Source organism: Notothenia rossii (assembly GCF_949606895.1).
Source record: "Notothenia rossii genome assembly, chromosome: 6".
Classification (NCBI taxonomy): domain Eukaryota; kingdom Metazoa; phylum Chordata; class Actinopteri; order Perciformes; family Nototheniidae; genus Notothenia; species Notothenia rossii.
In genome coordinates this window covers 78,145,226-78,163,592 of record NC_136909.1, presented here as the reverse complement: position 1 = coordinate 78,163,592, position 18,367 = coordinate 78,145,226, and the positions used below count along the sequence as shown (strand labels likewise).

General features: G+C 40.7%; 1 protein-coding gene across 1 annotated transcript in view; it reads left to right on the top strand.

Annotated features, from left to right (window-relative positions):
* The window catches only part of ryr2b (ryanodine receptor 2b (cardiac)), a 76,371-nt gene that overhangs the window by 19,772 nt on the left and 38,232 nt on the right, over positions 1-18,367 (top strand). The window contains exons 24-47 of the mRNA XM_079689963.1: positions 49-351; positions 1,588-1,762; positions 2,273-2,481; positions 2,644-2,836; positions 3,159-3,291; positions 3,599-3,707; positions 4,491-4,651; positions 4,892-5,051; positions 7,301-7,387; positions 7,642-7,868; positions 8,111-8,324; positions 8,815-9,444; positions 9,544-9,744; positions 10,628-10,739; positions 10,867-11,007; positions 11,816-12,092; positions 12,395-12,509; positions 12,854-12,986; positions 13,389-13,492; positions 14,317-14,452; positions 15,699-15,885; positions 16,564-16,672; positions 17,290-17,410; positions 17,649-17,818. Coding sequence (XP_079546089.1) covers positions 49-351; positions 1,588-1,762; positions 2,273-2,481; positions 2,644-2,836; positions 3,159-3,291; positions 3,599-3,707; positions 4,491-4,651; positions 4,892-5,051; positions 7,301-7,387; positions 7,642-7,868; positions 8,111-8,324; positions 8,815-9,444; positions 9,544-9,744; positions 10,628-10,739; positions 10,867-11,007; positions 11,816-12,092; positions 12,395-12,509; positions 12,854-12,986; positions 13,389-13,492; positions 14,317-14,452; positions 15,699-15,885; positions 16,564-16,672; positions 17,290-17,410; positions 17,649-17,818 — 4,407 coding nt within the window. The remainder of the gene's footprint in view (positions 1-48; positions 352-1,587; positions 1,763-2,272; positions 2,482-2,643; positions 2,837-3,158; positions 3,292-3,598; positions 3,708-4,490; positions 4,652-4,891; positions 5,052-7,300; positions 7,388-7,641; positions 7,869-8,110; positions 8,325-8,814; positions 9,445-9,543; positions 9,745-10,627; positions 10,740-10,866; positions 11,008-11,815; positions 12,093-12,394; positions 12,510-12,853; positions 12,987-13,388; positions 13,493-14,316; positions 14,453-15,698; positions 15,886-16,563; positions 16,673-17,289; positions 17,411-17,648; positions 17,819-18,367) is intronic.

The window sequence follows — 18,367 nt, the reverse complement described above, 5'->3', positions numbered from 1 at the left end:
TTTGCCAATTTGTAAACTATTACAGATTATTTCTGCACCATTTTATAGATGTATTATTCATTCTCTCTATTGAATTGCAATGTAATGCAAACAAGTGATTATTTGGCAGCTAATATATATTTTCTTTTATTTGGGTTTACAGCCACGATATCCAATCCATGTCCCTTTCCCACTGAGAAAAGCAGAGTGTTCAGACCAGATAAATCTTTCTCTGTAACTCGGGGGAAGTGGTACTTTGAATTTGAAATAGTGACTGCTGGGAATATGAAAGTGGGCTGGGCCCGACCGAGCTGTGCTCCAGATAAAGAGCTCGGCTCAGATGACCAGGCGTACGTCTTTGATGGATTTGAGGTGAGACATTTAAATGTGATAGTTCACATGAACATTTTAAGAACTCTCAAATTTGAAGTTGTTAAAACATCAGTAAGCCCCAAGCACAGGGGACATTTGTTCAGCCTCATTTTGCCGTTCTTCATATTCTGATTAGAAAACATGGCTGACATTTCCTGATTTACACTCACAGTAAACATCATTTAGACTGAACGTGATTAAAAAGTCAGAAGTTGTTTACGTACTGGTGCTTGGTTGAGATCATAAATAATGGATGATCAGAGGATATTTTGTAGAGAAAGAACTGTGGCTCTCTGCTTGTCTGTAAAAATTTGCTTCAGAGGAACTGAAATTAGGCAATAGAAAGCGAACATCCAGGACTATCATCTTAATTCAATTCACTTGAACATTAAAAAAGCCGTAATTAGGATTTAAAAACTCTGATTAAACACTTGATATAGCCATACATTGCTATTTTGTCAACATTTCAGCACAAATAAAGCATTGCTACACTTCCCACTTTGTAAAATAAGGGACAAACACATAAGCAGCCTCTGTGGGTCTTTTGATTTGAGTCCGACTAGCAGTAAGTATCTCAATCTGCTAGTTGTTAGTAGGACTGTACCCGAATATTCGGTCGTTGGCCCACTATTCTGTTTTCAATTTCGTTATTCGGATATTCGTTTTTTCCCGTTTTTTTTGACAGCCGCAGTTGAAATCTCCAATATCAACGTAACGTCGCCCCCCGAAGAGGCACAAGTTCTTAACCATAAACTTTATTGTTTACTTTCTCCGTCTTTATATGTAGATATTACTTTTCTCCGTTAATCTCCGCTCCTTTTGATCGTCACGTTGTTTCCATAGCAACAACAACTTCCTGTCAACAGCGCTAACTCTCCTTCAAAATAAAAGCATGTCCATACAAAATAGGAAGTCTATCCAAATTACACTTAAGACATATATACAACTGCAACGAAAGTAACAAACACAATATCCTTTTCAATTTCCAAGAACATAAATTGGGTTATTCACATTAACAAATAACTATAAAACAACGATACTGTAGAATAACAAAATTAATGCCTTGAATAAACCGAAATACACGTGTTGATGCGCGCTCCGAATATTCGCTGCTGATTACTACCGAATATCCGGAGCCCAAAAAATGGTATTCGGGACAGCCGTAGTTGTTAGTTATATCACTCTTTCCCTGTTACTGTGTGAGGCGACTCTCTGTAACTCCTGCCTTTGTTTCAGGCTCAGTGGTACCATCAGGGTGTGGAGCCCCTGGGGCGGCCCTGGCAGAGAGGCGATGTGGTGGGCTGCCTGGTGGACATGGCCGAACGCACCATGATGGTCACACTGAATGGAGAGGTGCTGTTTAATGACAGAGGATCGGAGCTGGCTGCCAAGGACTTTGATATCGGAGACGGTCTGAAAGAGTTCTTCGCTTTATACAATTATTTAAAAGAATAAGCTAGTGTTTATTCAACTGGAATATAATAAATAGTTGTTTTTAATATGGCAGTACAATTCCAAAATCTCTTACCATATCTGCTATTTATTAACCTAGATTATTTTGTGTCATGTGTAAGTGTTGATGATGTCAACTGAACAGATGTCTGACTTTTCCTATATATAATGCAACTTAAATCGAACTTGCCTTGAAGTACTCGATTCTCTTTCTTCAAATGATTACCGGATAACTCAAAGATAATTTACAGACCTTGTTTCTACCAAACTACACCCACCAACAGGTGATAATGAGTAAAATATGTTTCCTTCTGCCAGGTAATAAGGTTGATGGGCGTTGTTCCTACATGAAACTGATCACAATAAGGAGAACAAATAATTTTGATCCTGGGGTGAACTGTCCCTTTTGCAAAATACATATTTATCGTCCTGAAATATGTTTTGTCTTGTCTCTCCAAATGTTTCCCAGGCCTGTTGCCAGTGGTCAGTGTTGGAGTGAACCAGGTGGGGAGGCTGAACCTGGGTCGCCACACTGACTCTCTGCAGTACTTTGCTGTGTGCGGCCTGCAGGAGGGCTACGAACCGTTTGCTGTCAACATGGCCAGAGCCCCAGTCCTATGGATGAGTTGGAAACAGCCTCAGTTTACCTCCATAAAGCCTGAGGATCACAACCTACAGGTGAGTGTACCATATAGGTTGTTTTTCCTACCCACTAGCTTTGTTAATATGTCTTCTCAAGGATGTAGTGTGCTGCAGGGGCTCTGTGGGACCCAGAGTTGCTCATAGCACTGGTTAATTGACAGCACTGATCCTCAAAATCTTGTTCAAATTTTATTCAAGGTCACCAGAGTCAGTGGCTCAAAGGATTCCTTATCCAGCCTGAGGGTTTCCCAGCGGATGTTTGCACACCACGGTGGAAGCATTGAGATGGGCTTTTACCGGCTCAGCATGTCCATCCAATGTGCTGCCGTCCTCACAAGCCCAGCGGGGGGGGTGCCTCTAGCCGCCTCCAACTCTCTCTCTCCAGGTTCAGGTGATATTGCATCATATAATATCAAATACAGTGTGTCAACCGCAGACAACTCACAATTACTTCACATAGGACTACAAAAAGGAGCTGTTTGGTTCACATTAGGCTCAAAAACCTTGACATTACCCATGATGTAAAAATACGAAGCTCTTACAAGATTAAAAGTGTGTGACAGAATTAGTGTGCGAGCAGTGAGTAGCTGTTATTTGCAGTTATCCATTATCCACTATCCAGATTACTGATATTCTTCAATAATGACCTTGATTTGTTGTTCTGCTTAAGCTCCCCAGTGTCTCGCTGTAATTAATTCCAGTTGTCCTTTCAGGAAGGAAAGAGCAGGAGGAGATGGACTCCGACTTTGAAGTGCTGATGAAGTCAGCCCACAACTTTGCTGGCTCAAGAGATGAGCTCAACCATAAGGATCATAGTCACGACAAAACATCAAGATTGAAACAGCGGTAGGTTGAAGTGAAACTAAAACTGTTATAATATCTGATCAAATGCATATTATTTGGAATATGGAAGATTAAAGTGAAATGATATGGGTCATTAGTGTGTTCTTAGTTAAATAATAATGTACCAGTTATTTAGATACGTTATGTTTTGTATGCTTATCTTCTTTGTCTACCAAGTAATGAAAATGATATGGTTTTGAAAAACAAAATGATATATAAACAAACAAGCTGTCTGTTTTACCACAAGCACACTTTATCTGCAAAGTTCATTGTGCTGTGTACAACTTTATGCGTGTTTCTCTTCTGCAAGGTTCATGCTGAAGAGGACCAAACCAGACCTCGTCAGCATCAACTCATCTGCTCGGCTTCTAGAAGATGTGGTAGTTGACAAAGATGATCATGTTATCCAGAGCTCCAGAGTAAGGCTTTTATTTACTTATCATTTTTACTTATTATAACCACAGAACAACAACAACGCCTTTTTCTGTAGTTATTTCGTAGTTATTCACTCATGCCCGTCATTAATGACAGGAAACTTTCCCTGCCGCCTCAGAGTGCACCTAAATAAAACCAATTGCTCCGCAGGGCTTGAGTTCATACAGAGTGCAGCTTTTAAGCTTTTTTCTGGTGGATATTGTGGGGGAAACTTCTGAAGCAATTGGACTCAGAGAGACACAAGGAGAGCTGGGGCTTTGATGGCAAACACTGTTGGTTTATTTGGAGTTACGACCGGAGAATTCACAAGACATGTCACGGGCCACGGTTTGACCACACGGTTGAGATGCCACAATCAATTCTGAAGAACCCTCCTGTAGTTCCAGGTTTTAACTAGTTCGGAGTGTAATAATCAACATTCTTCAATAGATAGACTAAACAGCTGAGGACACTGAATCACAGTTGTTGTAGCTTATGGCTCGGGTCATTACAGTCATCTACAGTACACCCCGAGAAGGATGTGTTCCAGGTGTCCCACAACAATAACTATCTCTGACAGAGAGTTGCCCGGTCATAAACTGGCAACATCAACAAAATGCTTGGGCAGCCCCTCCTGATGGGAGATAACGGCTGCTCAAGGTTGGTCAGCTGCGTCAGAGGGCGAAGAAGGACATGCAGGGCAAATTATTCCCCATCAGATATTCAATAGCCATAAAAGAGACATGGAATGCAAATAGCAGTGACTCCCGCTGCCCTCTGTGTTTCAGTATTACTACTCCGTGAGGGTTCTTCCGGGCCAGGAGGCGTTCAATGTGTGGGCAGGCTGGGTGACCTCTGATTTTCATCAACACGAAGTGACGTTTGACACCGACAATGCCCTCACTGTAACCGTCACCCTTGGAGATGACAGTGGCAAAGTCCAGGAAAGGTTAGTAAACACCAAAACTCTCATACTTTCAGTCTGGGGACCTTAACCTCAAATTTAAATACTAATTGCAGTGAGAGATGATAGTGTCATAATTTACTTTACGATTTACTTTTCAACTGAAGAACTAATCATTACTGAACTTCAATGCTATTAACTCTTGTGAAAATGTGTTCCATTTGAGTTTTCATGACAAGTTATCAGTAAACTGCCAATTAAGCTTATCCCTATTCTTTTGCACAGTGTGAAGCGGTGTAACTGTTACATGGTGTGTGCTGGAGAGGCAACAGGCCTGTCCCAGAGTCGCAGAAGTACGGGGTTGGAAATCGGATGTTCAGTCGACACGGCCACCGGGCTGCTCACCTTTACCTCCAGCGGAGTGGAGATGGCCACCTTCTACCAGGTACGCTGCACAGGAATCTATTTGACTTGTTCATAGTTATCAGTATTGTGTTTGTAAAATGTAATACTTCAGGCTGTCCGCGTGGTCTTAAAAAGTATTACAATTTGATAAATCAATTTAGCAAAAATGAAGGCTATTAAAAAGTATTAAACAGCATTTTCCAAGGTATTACATTTTGTAGCTTGTTTTCAATAAGTATATCAATTGTCCAAAGAGGTTGTATTCTACAGTCTGCCTGAATGTAATCATTGCGTAGGTGTGTAGTGTGATTCTGTGTAGTTTATTTATGGCATCCCGTTGGATTTGACGTCATCTGAACAGGACATCGCACGCTCACGGCCGCTACACACGGCGGCGTGCGTTGCCACTTCAACGCTTCTGCCCATTCACTTTGAATGGGGTGACGTCACGATTCGCCGAACTGCATTGTGGGAGCAAAGCATAGCTTCTCTCGCGGTGCTCGCTGCAAAAGTAGAGCAATGTTCTACTTTTGACGCCTCGATGGAGGCGTCAGCCAATCGAATCATATGCCAGTCCAAGCTCTAGCCAATCAAACCGCGTGCTTGTGTGTCTGGGGCGGGAGATTCATGTGATTGGTTGTTGGTCGAGTTTCAGCCCCCCCACCGGCAAGCGACAACGCACGCCGCCGTGTGTAGGGGCCGTCACTGCTTGATAGTGCGCGAAGGCCAGTTTACGCCGGTTGTTAAACAACATCGTTATAGGGAAATACAAGTTTGCATCCAAATGGTTGGAAGATAAGGAGGAAGGAAAATCAATACTCTATATAGTAAAGTGTGTGTGTATGTAACCGGTTAAAACTCCAAGTGGCGATGAGGTCTTCAAATGTATGGAAAGGGTCTTAAAAAAGGTCTTAACTGTTAGGCCCCAAGCCTGTTTTTCAGGTCTCAGGCTCAAAAATGACCTTTCCAGAACCATATCTTCCCTCCCCTCTAAAAGGGTAAAAATAAATAATATTTGTTCTCAAAGCAATGATAAACCTGCTAGTTGGATGTAGAAAAGTCAGAATCAATCTAGATGTTTTTTATTTTAAAGAAAATTCAGATTGAACATAGTAAAAAAACTGTAAATTATAGTGTCCGTCCGAAACATATTTTTTACTTACAGTGAAAACTACCCTTGGATGATGGTAAGGTAGACTAAAAGCTTTAGGAATCCAAAGAACAACATATAATAACTACCCTGTATCAAGATTGTTGCAAAACCAGTGACATTTGACCTTTTTAGAGAGATTTAGCAAAAAACCCCACTTCTGGGGTCCTTTGGGTGGATTTTCCATACCTCTGGACCACCTAGGTCGATTTTGCTGATTGCCATCTCTTTCTAACCGTCAGAGCCAATGGAATCGAGGGAAAGTTCCCCATACACACACAGGTTTCCAAATAAGGAGTGATAGTGACGCGTAGAAAAACCGGAAGCTGCGCTAGCCTCTGGTGGCTACCATTAGCAGCTAATTTTTCTTCTCCGATTTTTGCACAAAAATGGAATTATGGACTATCAATAATTTTTTCAAAGTGACAGACACATTGCTATAACCTATGGATTAACCTTCAGCCACGTTTTTTCTCGTTTTAATGCCATTGAATACGACTTTTGATCCGAATAACAGCTAAGGTGAGCATATCTCCGTGTTTTGATACCTAAAGCTACTCGTGCGTTGTCTGTATTTACTTCCCCTGTCACGAGTTCAGATCGCTCAGTTATGATCCTTATATTTCTATAATCTGTGGAATCTCAGGATGTTATCTAAGCTTGTTTGTGCAGATCCAATAAGTGTATCGATCGGTATAGCTAGAGTTCTGTGCTAATAACCTTAATATTGTTTTGCCCGTGGCTAATTCAGAGGCTCAGCGTTAGCTTTGAGGTTTAAAAAAAAAAGATCAGTAGAGCTGAATTTCTTCCCGTTACATAGATATGAAACATTCATAGTTTATTAAATCTTAAGAAGCCCTCGCACACTTTTGCTTGCAGATGTTGTGATTTCGGCCCCTTCGGCGGGTCCGTGGGGTTTAAGAGGTTTTAAAAAAGGTCTTAAAAGGTATTACATTTGACTTCAGGATTGCTGCATATACCCTGTACTTGTATATTAATCTTGATTAAAAACACATTAAACTCATTGAGCTATGTCTCTTACACTAATTACTTGTACTAATTAAAGTAATTATAGTGAGTCATGTTTAACTTGAGCGTTGTATTATTAAACTGAGGATGTTTTTTTCACTGTTAATCAGGTGGAGGCCAGTACAAAGCTGTTTCCTGCTGTTTTCATCAAGCCCACCACCAGCAACATGTTCCAGTTTGAACTGGGGAGCACCAAGGTAAAGGAACTTTTTGTTTTGAATCCTTTCGGAGACATTGTGTTTGCTTCCCTTTAGCATCATATGAAAAAGCAACATATTTAAGACATTTGGACCAAATGATGTTGACTGATTGGCAGTTTTTAAATACTTCAGGGTTTTAAGACTTGCTATTCTTTTGAATTCAAGTTTATTCTATTTCTCCGTTTTATTTTTTCATACATGTGAAGTTGTCTGTTACACATTTCCTTTTATTTGTCATCTTCTCGTTTCAGAATGTGATGCCACTGTCAGCCGGTTTGCTTCGGAGCCAAAGAAGGAACGCCACCCCTCAGTGTCCTCCGAGGGTTCAGGTGCAGCATCTCAACCCGGTGTCGTGGACCAGAGTACCGGACCGTGCTTTACAGGTGATGGTGGATCGGCCAGATGAGCGCCATGGCTGGAGGGTCCAATGCCATGAGCCCCTGCAGGTCATGACCCTTCACATCCCCGATGAAAACAGGTGGAATAAATATGTTTTTGGAATTGGGCTTGCAGATTTAAGTGCACAGAAAGTTGTGCATTAGTTGCTTTAATCTGACATGCGTTTTGTTCCACTGTGATCCTAAAAGCACCTGACAGCAAACACTTATTTGATAAAAAATATGCAACAGACTGTCACATTTGGTGCCGCAATTAATTAATTAAATGTACTTGATCTTGAGCAAGCAACAACACGGACATCTTGTCTTCTCATACATTTAGGTCTGTTGACATTTTGGAGCTGTCAGAACTGGATGACCTCTTGACCTTTCACCACCACACTCTCCTGCTCTACTGCTCTTTATGCACCATTGGAAACACTCGAGTTTGCCACGCCCTCTGCAGTCATGTTGACCAATCCCAGCTCCTTCATGCCATTCAGGATCCCAACCTCCCTGGTCAACTCCGCTCTGCGTTTTACCAGCTTCTCATGCAGGTAATTGCTTGTTTGAACTCCTATCTTTTTTTTAAGGTTACATTCATTAAAGGTAGGGTAGGTAAGAATGGAGAAACCAGCTCGAGTGCGCTAGAATTTGAAAATACACAACCGAAAAAATCTGCCCCTTCCTTCAGACTTCCTTACAGAGCCCCTCCTCCAACACACACAAACACGCACATGACCAATGAGGGCACGAGATAAGTTTGTGCACGAGATGGAAGGCTGACGGGCAGGTAGGCCATCCAGTCATCTGAGCCGGGCCGGACGTGCTTTTTACAGCACCACGGCTTCCACAGATGAAATTCTTTTATGTATTTATTGTCAAAGCATTTAATGTATTCATTGCTATCGGGATGTTAAGAGCATTCCATGGAATATAACAAAAAGTGTTTCTGAGGTGAATTACCTACCCTACCTTTAACATGAGTGTTAGGAAACGTTGGTCTTTAGAGTATAATAAAAACGTTTTCATGTTTGTTTTTTTCAGGTTCACCTGAGCAGCCACACCACTGAATGTCACATGATGAACCATGAGTACATTGTGCCTATGACTGACCAGACCAGAGAAATCACCCTTTATCCCAGCCCTGCTTATGGTGTTAATGCGGGGAAGAGTCCACCTCCAGAAGGCATTTTCAGCACTGGTCTCAGCACATCCCTTAAACCACAGATGCGTTTCTCCACTCCTTGTTTTGTCAGGAGTGGTGGATTAGAGGCGGATGGTACAGGTGAGATAACCTGCACAGACAGCCCAGAAATCCCTCTGGACATACTGAAGGACCTGACTGTGGAGATGCTGACTGCTGGAGTGTGGGCTGTGGGGCAGAATGTGAGGCATCCTGTAGGAGGCAGCTTTGAGCTCCTGTTAGTTCCCCTTATCAAGCTGTTCTACAACTTACTGGTGTTGGGTGTATTTGGGGAAGAGGATCTGGGGAAAGTTCTGAAACTAATAGAACCTGCAGTCTTCTCCATAAATGCCGAAACCCTCAACAAGGAAGAGGAAGAAGACGCTGCTGATGATGACGACGAACAATGCACAGGAAGCAACATAAAAGAAAATGTCAATCCTCATCAAGGACTTCTTCAAATGATGCTTCCAGAAGCTGTCAAACTTGAGGTGAAAGAATATTCAGATTTATTTAATGTTCTTTTTCTCATTCCTTTATGTTGTTTTGTTTTTTCAGATAGAGCTAAGTTGTTATATTCCTTCCTCCAGCTCTGCCACCTGCTCTCCTACCTGTGTGATTGCCAGGTGCGCCACAGGGTGGAAGCTGTGGTTGCCTTCTCTGACAACTTTGTGGGTCAGCTGCAGGAGAACCAACGATTTCGTTACAACCAGGTCATGCAAGCGCTCAACATGTCAGCTGCCCTCACTGCCCGCAAGACCAAGGAGTTCCGCTCACCTCCACAGGAGCAGGTTGAGTTTGCATCATGAATTATCCAAGAAAAATACAACTTATCATGCTGAGTTGTAGCTATGTTCCAGGAGCTATGCACTCTAAAATACATTAAAGATATGTTCGGTCAAGGTTCACAATATAACTGGAATTTATTAGAATATTGGGTACCACTTTACAATAAGACTACCCTAATAAAGGATTCATAAAAGGTTTATAATTAGGTTATGAATTAGGTTGTAAACACTTTATTAACCATTAAGAACCATTTATAAACCAGTTCGTCGACACAGGCTCACTATTTGGCAAGATGACTAAGCCTTTTATTGGCTACCTAGCTTACTTCGTCTTCTTCATCAGCCAGCTTCCTTGGTATCTGTTTTTCACGGAGTTGATTCCCCCTCTTCCGTCTTGATGTTTCTTGGCATCTCTTTATGACCATTTATTTATGAGTTACTAACATTTATAACTGCCAAAAGGGAGCCTTATTGTAAAGTGTAAAACAATGAGTTACTACCATTAATAAGGCTTAGCAGTACAGATACATATGGGCTCTCTATTTGGCAAGATGGCTAAGCCTTATACTGGCTACTTAGCGAGAATCAACTCAGTGAACAACAGATACCAAGGATGCTGGCTGATGAAGAAGACGAAATAAGCTCAGTAGCCATAAGGCTTCGCAGTACAGATAAATGTGGGCTCACTATTTGGCAAGCAACCGGTCACAGTTGCCCTGTTTATCTCATGTCTTATAAAAGCTTATAAATGATGTATAAAGTGTTCACAACCTAATTAATAAATGAATTACAAACTATTCCTAAACCCTTTTATAAGGGTAGTCTTATTGTAAAGTGATACCGAATATTGTCTGTAATGCTTGTTGAATATGTGACCCGTCTGTAGATCAACATTCTGCTGAACTTCAGAGAGGAAGAGCAGCAGGAGAACTGTCCGTGTCCGGAGGAAATCCAGCAGCTCCTGCAAGACTTCCATCACCTCCTCAACACACACTCTGGTTGGAACATTGTTTTATCATTTACTGATACCAATATAGACCTTTCATTGAGGAAGGTCACTGTGGAAGAGCTCTGAGGAGGCACTTACAGTGATTGCCACTGAGGAATTCTCATCTTATTGTGCAGGCATTGAGTTGGACAGCGACACAGAGGATGAAGAGGATGCTGAGATGTCTCTTAAAGATCGGCTTCTCAGTCTAGTGGCGAGAGTCACTGGACTGAGAAAGGCACCAATAGAAGCGGAGGGGAGCAGACCGCAGAGTGCCAGTAAGTGCATGTAGGATAAGATCAGATGGAAAAGTATTAATCCTGAAGGAAATGTGTGGGCCATAGATTGTTAAGAAAATACAACAACATAAACATAAAGTGTAAAATGACTAATACTAGTGCTAAATGTGATAACAATAAAAGTGAGATGTCATAATTACACTTAAACCACAACACAGACTACAGTATATCACCCCTTGCTGCTAAATACCAACAAACTATGTGCGATATATAAATGCCGTTAGAAATTGTAATATATACCTGGCTGCTAAATCCTAAGAACTGTTACAGGATGTGTATTTTGTAAATTGTGTAACTTGCTGCTGTTAAATACCAACCACCTACAGAATGTGCAATATGTGCTAGATTTGCAATATATATAGATGCCGTTAATAACTATGTAATATATACTTGGCTGCTAAATCCTAAGAACTGTTACAGGATGTGTATTTTTTTTAAATGATGTAATTTATTATTTTTTATTATATTTTGTATTACATCATAACTTAGTACGGTACTTTTTTTTAATGCATGTCACATATTTAACATTATGTAACATTAAGCTGTCTGTGGCTAATTTTCCTGCTGTAACTATGTACGCACATTTCCCCTCCATGGGACTAAGAAAGGTATTCTGATTCTGATGGAAAAATAATATAGGACATAATGTTCTCTCTTTAAATGAATTTTTGACTAAAAATGTGTATTACTGCCGGAAATCTATCTTCTGTAGCAGGTCCTATAACAATTATTGTGTTGGATAATTACCTTTTTTTTAAAAATGTAACATAATTATTTCCTGCTTCAGAGTCCCTGAAAACGCTGATCTCTGAGACGATGGGGCGTTGGGCTCAGGAGACGGAGATGGAGGACCCTCAGCTGGTGAGGGCCATCTTCACGTTGCTGCACCGCCAGTATCAGGGCCTCGGGGGCCAAATGGCAGAGCACCTCCGCAGAGCCTACACCATCAGCCAGGCCTCGGTAGAAGACACCATGGCTCTGCTGTCCTCTCTGAGCCAGATCCGCTCCCTCCTCAGCGTCCGCATGGGGAAGGAAGAGGAGCGGCTGATGATCAGAAGATTAGGGTAGGGGGACGTTTGTCATGCGAAATGGATTTTTTTTTTTTTTTTTTGTCAATTTATTGAACATGTCAGAAACAAAACATACAGCAATAATCTTTTTTTTCTCACTCATAATTATAATAATAATAATTATAACAAAGTACAAAAAAAAAAAAAATTGTAAAATGTATAACTCGTATGGCTCTTTTTTGCAGGAGGATGATCGGATGTGTATTTGTTTTATTTGCTTCAATCAACAACAATTGATTGCTTTCTAACATATTTCCATTCTTTTTTCGTCGTTTTCTTTGTGTTTTTATGTTTAGAGACATAATGAATAACAAGGTCTTCTATCAGCACCCTGACCTAATGAGGGCGCTGGGGATTCATGAGACCGTGATGGAGGTGATGGTTAATGTTCTTGGAGAGGGGGAATCAAAGGTGAGAGGTTTGAAACGTATTGATAAATCTTTTGGAGATGCAGATCTTTACATTAGTGGGTTATTTAAACACCATTGGTGTTTCATACAGTAGATCATATTCTAAAAGTACATTGATCATGATTAAAGAGATTGTATTTGTCATACAAGTTAATGAATGGAAATGACCCTGAACTCTGAGTAAGTGCACACATTGTGTATTATTCAAGGTTGAAAAATCTGGAGGTAAAAGAAATGTGTTATAACTAAATTATTAATGGAGCAATATTCCCTGCAGTACAGTCAGTTGAACCCTTTCCTCCTCACATCTTCTTTAGATCTATGCATTGATTATTCTTTTGTTAGGAGATTACCTTTCCCAAGATGGTGGCCAGCTGCTGTCGATTCCTGTGTTATTTTTGCCGCATCAGCCGTCACAATCAGGGGGCCCTGTTCGACCACCTCAGCTACCTGCTGGAAAACAGCAGTGTTGGACTAGGTACATTTTATTCTCTTACAAGACACTCCTATAAGTGTATAATGTTGCGCACTAATGCTTCATTGCTCTACATAATTAGTTTTTTAGAGAGGTGTTTATTGATCTCGGGCTACTTTTCCAGACCATGGTTTGTAAAGCTGTTTACTTTTAAATATTTAACATTGAAAGTTTCACTAGAGTAGTCTACAAAGTGAAACTGTAGGGCAGGGCTGTTGTTAGTATTGAATTACACCGATATGTTTTATTGGGTGACTCTTTGCTTTATTAGGGCATTATTTTGCACTTAAGAAAACAACCTTGTGTTGGTGTTAAGATCCTGCCCCCTCAATAAAGTACCCCCAATATCGTCCTTACTCTATATAGTATATGGTGTTTCAATTAGTTTATAACTTTGTCCCTTAGCTTCCCCATCCATGCGTGGGGCCACTCCTCTGGATGTGGCAGCAGCCTCGGTTATGGATAATAACGAACTGGCTTTAGCGCTGAGGGAACCTGACCTAGAGAAGGTGAGTCTGTCTCTGCAGTACTTCTGGTAATAGTCTCCTTTATTTAATATACACAGAGGTAAGTTATCTGATCTGTTATGAACATGCTGTTGCATATTAGTTAGCTGTTTCATCCATCTGTATTTTATTTTTGGGTGGCTCTATCACTGTCCAGGACACATGTGTCAAACTCAAGGCCCGGGGGCCAAATCAGGCCCTTGTTGGATTTAATTGCGGCCCGCAGGATTATTTCTAATTACTATTAGATCTGGCCCGCCGGTATATTGCACGCACACCTTCGCTCAATCCTGAGGGTTTCCTCAGCTCAGAGCCTGACCCCACACATTGATGAACTTGCACCCAAGATGAGATGCCAAGTATCTGGCTTGAACTAGCATCACAGAGCAGCAAACTGAGTTTACATGGAAGTTTCCTTCTGCACGTTTTCTCTCAGGACAACACGGCATGTTTGGTTTTCTCTTTGAGGGAAATAGTGTTTTTGAAGCTGCTGTTGGCCTGTGGAAAAATGTAATCATAAGAAATGACTCTGGAAAAGATGCAGATAGAGCCGTAAGAAATGAATGCAACTGATTATTTAATGTTGTTTTTATAGGCAATAATTTAAGCTTTGTTGGTTCCAGGTTTAATATGTGCAATAAGTTAATTTCAATACGTTTTGCAATAAACATTGAACCAGTCTGGCCCTCGACGAGTACTGATTTTTTTTTTTCCCACTTTGTATTTCAGTTTGACACCCCTGGTCTAGGAAATCTTAGTTTTCTGTGCTGTACCATATTATTTGTCAAGTCGCTGCAATGACCATTTTTGTGTAATCTGCTTTCCAGGTGGTCCAGTACCTCGCTGGCTGTGGTCTCCGGAGCTGTCCGATGCTAGTGGCTAAAGGCTACCCTGACATCGGGTGGAACCCTGTGGAGGGCGAGCGTTACCTGGACTTTCTGCGTTTTGCAGTCTTCTGCAATGGTAACCTGTTAGTTTTTAGAAAACATCCTGAGATGGTTAATATGACATTTATCATACATTTGTCCAGTCAGTTTATCATTGAGAACGTAACTAATTGTATACGCTTTATTTTCCCCTTACCCTAGAGTAAATCGATGGCTCGAATATTATTTTTGAGCATTTGTCGTTCAAGTGATTTTATTTTGGCAGTCCAATTTCACTAACTATAATTCATGTCTTTAAATAACGATCGTGGATATTTGTTTTTGGCTATTGCTTTTTTCTCACTGAAGCAAAGTTGAAAAAGCACAAGAGGCTGCTTCATGTCGAGCTCCCAATTAAGTAAACTATTTGCAGAGGTAATTACCTCTGTTTTTTCTACCATTGATTTTTGTCTTGCTCTGCAGCAGTGCCCTGAAGGCATCAGTTCAAATTGTCCTTGAGGGTGTTGACAGTTAAACCAACGCTGCATTTGTTTTTCAACACCAAGTGCCTTTCAGTGATTTCAGCTGTACCACTTCAGTCTATAAGATTTGCATATACTGATCAGGGTATCATTATTCTAATGATCCTCTAGATGGGTTTTCAGTTTAGTGATTTCCTTTCCTATCAAATCAATTACTCTGTCCGAATTTTGTCAAACAAATACCCTCCCACCTCGAATTGAAATGTGCCCCCAGCCTACCTTTTTCACTTACCGTAATCGTTTATTTGAACCGGGACAATGCATATTGATGAACACTTTAAAATAAAAATAATGCTTACAAGAGTAAATGAGCCGGATTTGAGCTAATTTCCATCCGCAGTCCCCTCACATACAACATATAAGAACATGACATTTATATACATAGCAAACAGAAATACATGATATGTAGGGGGAGCATGAGCAGCATACAAGCATTTACCACATGGCAGTACAATGTAGCAGCAACGACATATGAAGTGCAAGAGATGATACAAGAGCTACATAAAGTGCAAGAGGAGATACCCCTGTGTTAAAGTGCATTTAGCGGTGATTGCATGGATGTTTGTTTCCCAACCATTCTTTGAGTTGACCTTTAAAGCTATTGAGAGTGGGACAATCCCGTATCTCAGTTGGGAGGCTATTCCACAATGAGCTGCCTTTAATGGAGAGTACATTTTGTCCAAAAGTGGTCTGTCTACAGTGGACCTCACAGTGTCCTCTGGTTTCTGACCTAGTGCAGCATCCAGTGTGTTTTTTGTGGATGAACTTTTTGTTTTGTCTTGTGTGTTTCTGGAACCACAGGTGAGAGTGTAGAGGAGAATGCTTACCTGGTGTTGAGGCTGCTGATTCGTCGGCCCGAGTGTTTTGGCCCCGCTCTGCGAGGGGACGGGGGAAACGGCCTCCTATCAGCAATGGAGGAAGCCATCAGGATCTCGGAGGACCCTTCCATGGACGGAGCTTGCACCACCTACCAGTCCAACAGAGCACTGTTAGTAGTACTCCAAAGGATTTTTTTCCTAATTTATCCAAACTGGGTATCACCAATTTGATAATGCTGCGTGCAAAACGAATGAGATTCTGTCAATTTGTTTTAATGGTGTACCTAATAGTGTCTAATATATACTTTACTGTTTTGAGAAGTCTGCAGTAGAAAGGACCACAGACAGTTTAACTGCATCACATTTTATTTGTAAATGATTAACAGCATTGAAAGCCACCAAAGTGTAGTGAAATATTGTATTGGGTATATCCCTGTTCAGCACTGTTGTTATGCCCTCTGATAATAAGTCTCAGGAGTAATTTCCTCTCAGGCTTTTTGGAGCATTTCTTGGCTGGAATGCAGCCTCTGTGTTCAGCCAGCCTTCCCTTGATAAATACGGGTTCAATAGGCTAACAACAACAATGTAACAGTTTAATGACACTGATTATTATTAAAAGGCGATGTTCAAGATTTATTTGGGTTGGGAGCGGACATCGGCTCCTTTTTTTTTATTGTAACGGGAAGAATTTTGAATAAATATGAATGTCATTGGAAAGTAGGAGAAAAGATCTTATCTCGCTAATGGGCTGCTTTATTTAGGGATAATCAATCATAACACAATGATGATTTATGATGATTTCAGTTTTTGGACAAGCTTTTGACCGTTCGGATTCTTCCCACCAACAGAGATGTTGTCCAGGACAATAATGATGACCTCATTCACATGGGGCACGCCATCATGACCTTCTACTCGGCCCTTATCGACTTGCTGGGCCGCTGTGCTCCAGAGATGCATGTGAGTGCTTTTCCACATCAATATCTGCAGATGTCTCAAACAATAAAGCCTAATGGAAAAAGTCTGCAAACTGCCTTTCCAATAATGAGCCAGAACAAACCAAACAAACACAAGAAGAATCCGTTTATGCTTTTACCTAGGGCCAAAGTCCTGACTGTTCTTTTTGCTCAATGATGCATCTGATAAAACTCCATAACATTAGCTGAACCACCATACTGTATTCTTCTATGTCATTTAGTTTCCTTATTTATATTACAGTGTCATTGAACTGCAAACACAAGGGAGACAAGGAAATGTTCTGCTTTCCAAAATGCTTTGAGAGGTTTTGCTAAATGTATTAAAACATCTAGAAGTTAACAAAAAGTAAATAAATGTAATAGTAAGACTCATTTTAAGATTACACTTGGAAGAAATATATCGGCAAGATTTAATATATGAAGTAACTCAACAATAGGAAGATGTCTCTTACATTTCATAGAGCCAGTGTACTTCCATGCACTGGCTGTACAATATATGTATATTAAAATATTCATTATTTTATGACGGTATCATCATGAGAATCCCTCTTTAATCTGCAAACAGCTGACCACTTGTTTTCTTCTGAATTGTTGATCCAGTTGATTCAAGGAGGCAAAGGAGAAGCGATCCGCATTCGAGCCATCCTGAGGTCGCTCATCCCCATTCAGGATCTGGAAGGAGTCATCAGCATCGCCTTTCAGTTTCCCTCTGTGTCTAAAGGTCAAATCACTACAGTCAATTCATCTTGTATAAAACCACAGACACCAGACTTGTCTACAATCGATGCCTATTCAAATCAGATTGTATTGATTTATTATGAACTCCTTCGACATTGGGGACACAGTTTGACTTTCCTGTCTGGATAAGAGATTCACACACATGGCTTGCTATAGATACATTTACATACACCCATTTATAAATATGTCTATATGTCTTTACTTTGTGTTTGTTTGTGCAGATGGTCTGGTGGTTGATCCTGACCTATCCACAGTGTTCTGCCCAGACCACAAGGCAGCTATGGTTCTGTTCCTGGACCGGGTGTATGGCATTGAGAACCAACATTTTCTTCTCCACCTGCTAGAAGTGGGCTTTCTTCCTGACCTTCAGGCAGCCGTCTGCCTTGACACTGTGAGCTCACAGCATTGCATCTTGTTGACCTGTTCAACCTAATTTACAGACCCAGTAGTGTAGAGTTGTAGGTGTGACCTGTGGCTTTAGAATTGTATATGAAAAAAAGAATCCACTTTTTTTCACTGTCCCTATCGCACCATATCGAACATTACTGTGATTGTCTAGTAACGGGACTTGAATGATCAACTACACTGACTTACTGAGTACTAGTTGTTTCAACTTGCGTAAATGTAATTCTCTAGTCTAAGATGTCTACTAATGATCTGGATAATATTTTTTTAATACTATTCTTCCCTACTGAGAAGTATATTTTTCAGCTTAAATCTTCACATATTTCCATTTCAATCTGATGAGACATACATCAGGGTGTCCGCGGGGTCTTAAAAAGTATTAAAAGTTGATAAATCAATTTAGCAAAAATTAAGAATTTAAAAAGTATTAAACGACATTTTCCAAGGTATTACATTTTGTAGCTTTTTTCCAATAAGTACATAAATTGTCCAAAGAGGTTGTATTCTACAGTCTGCCTGAATGTAATCATTGCGT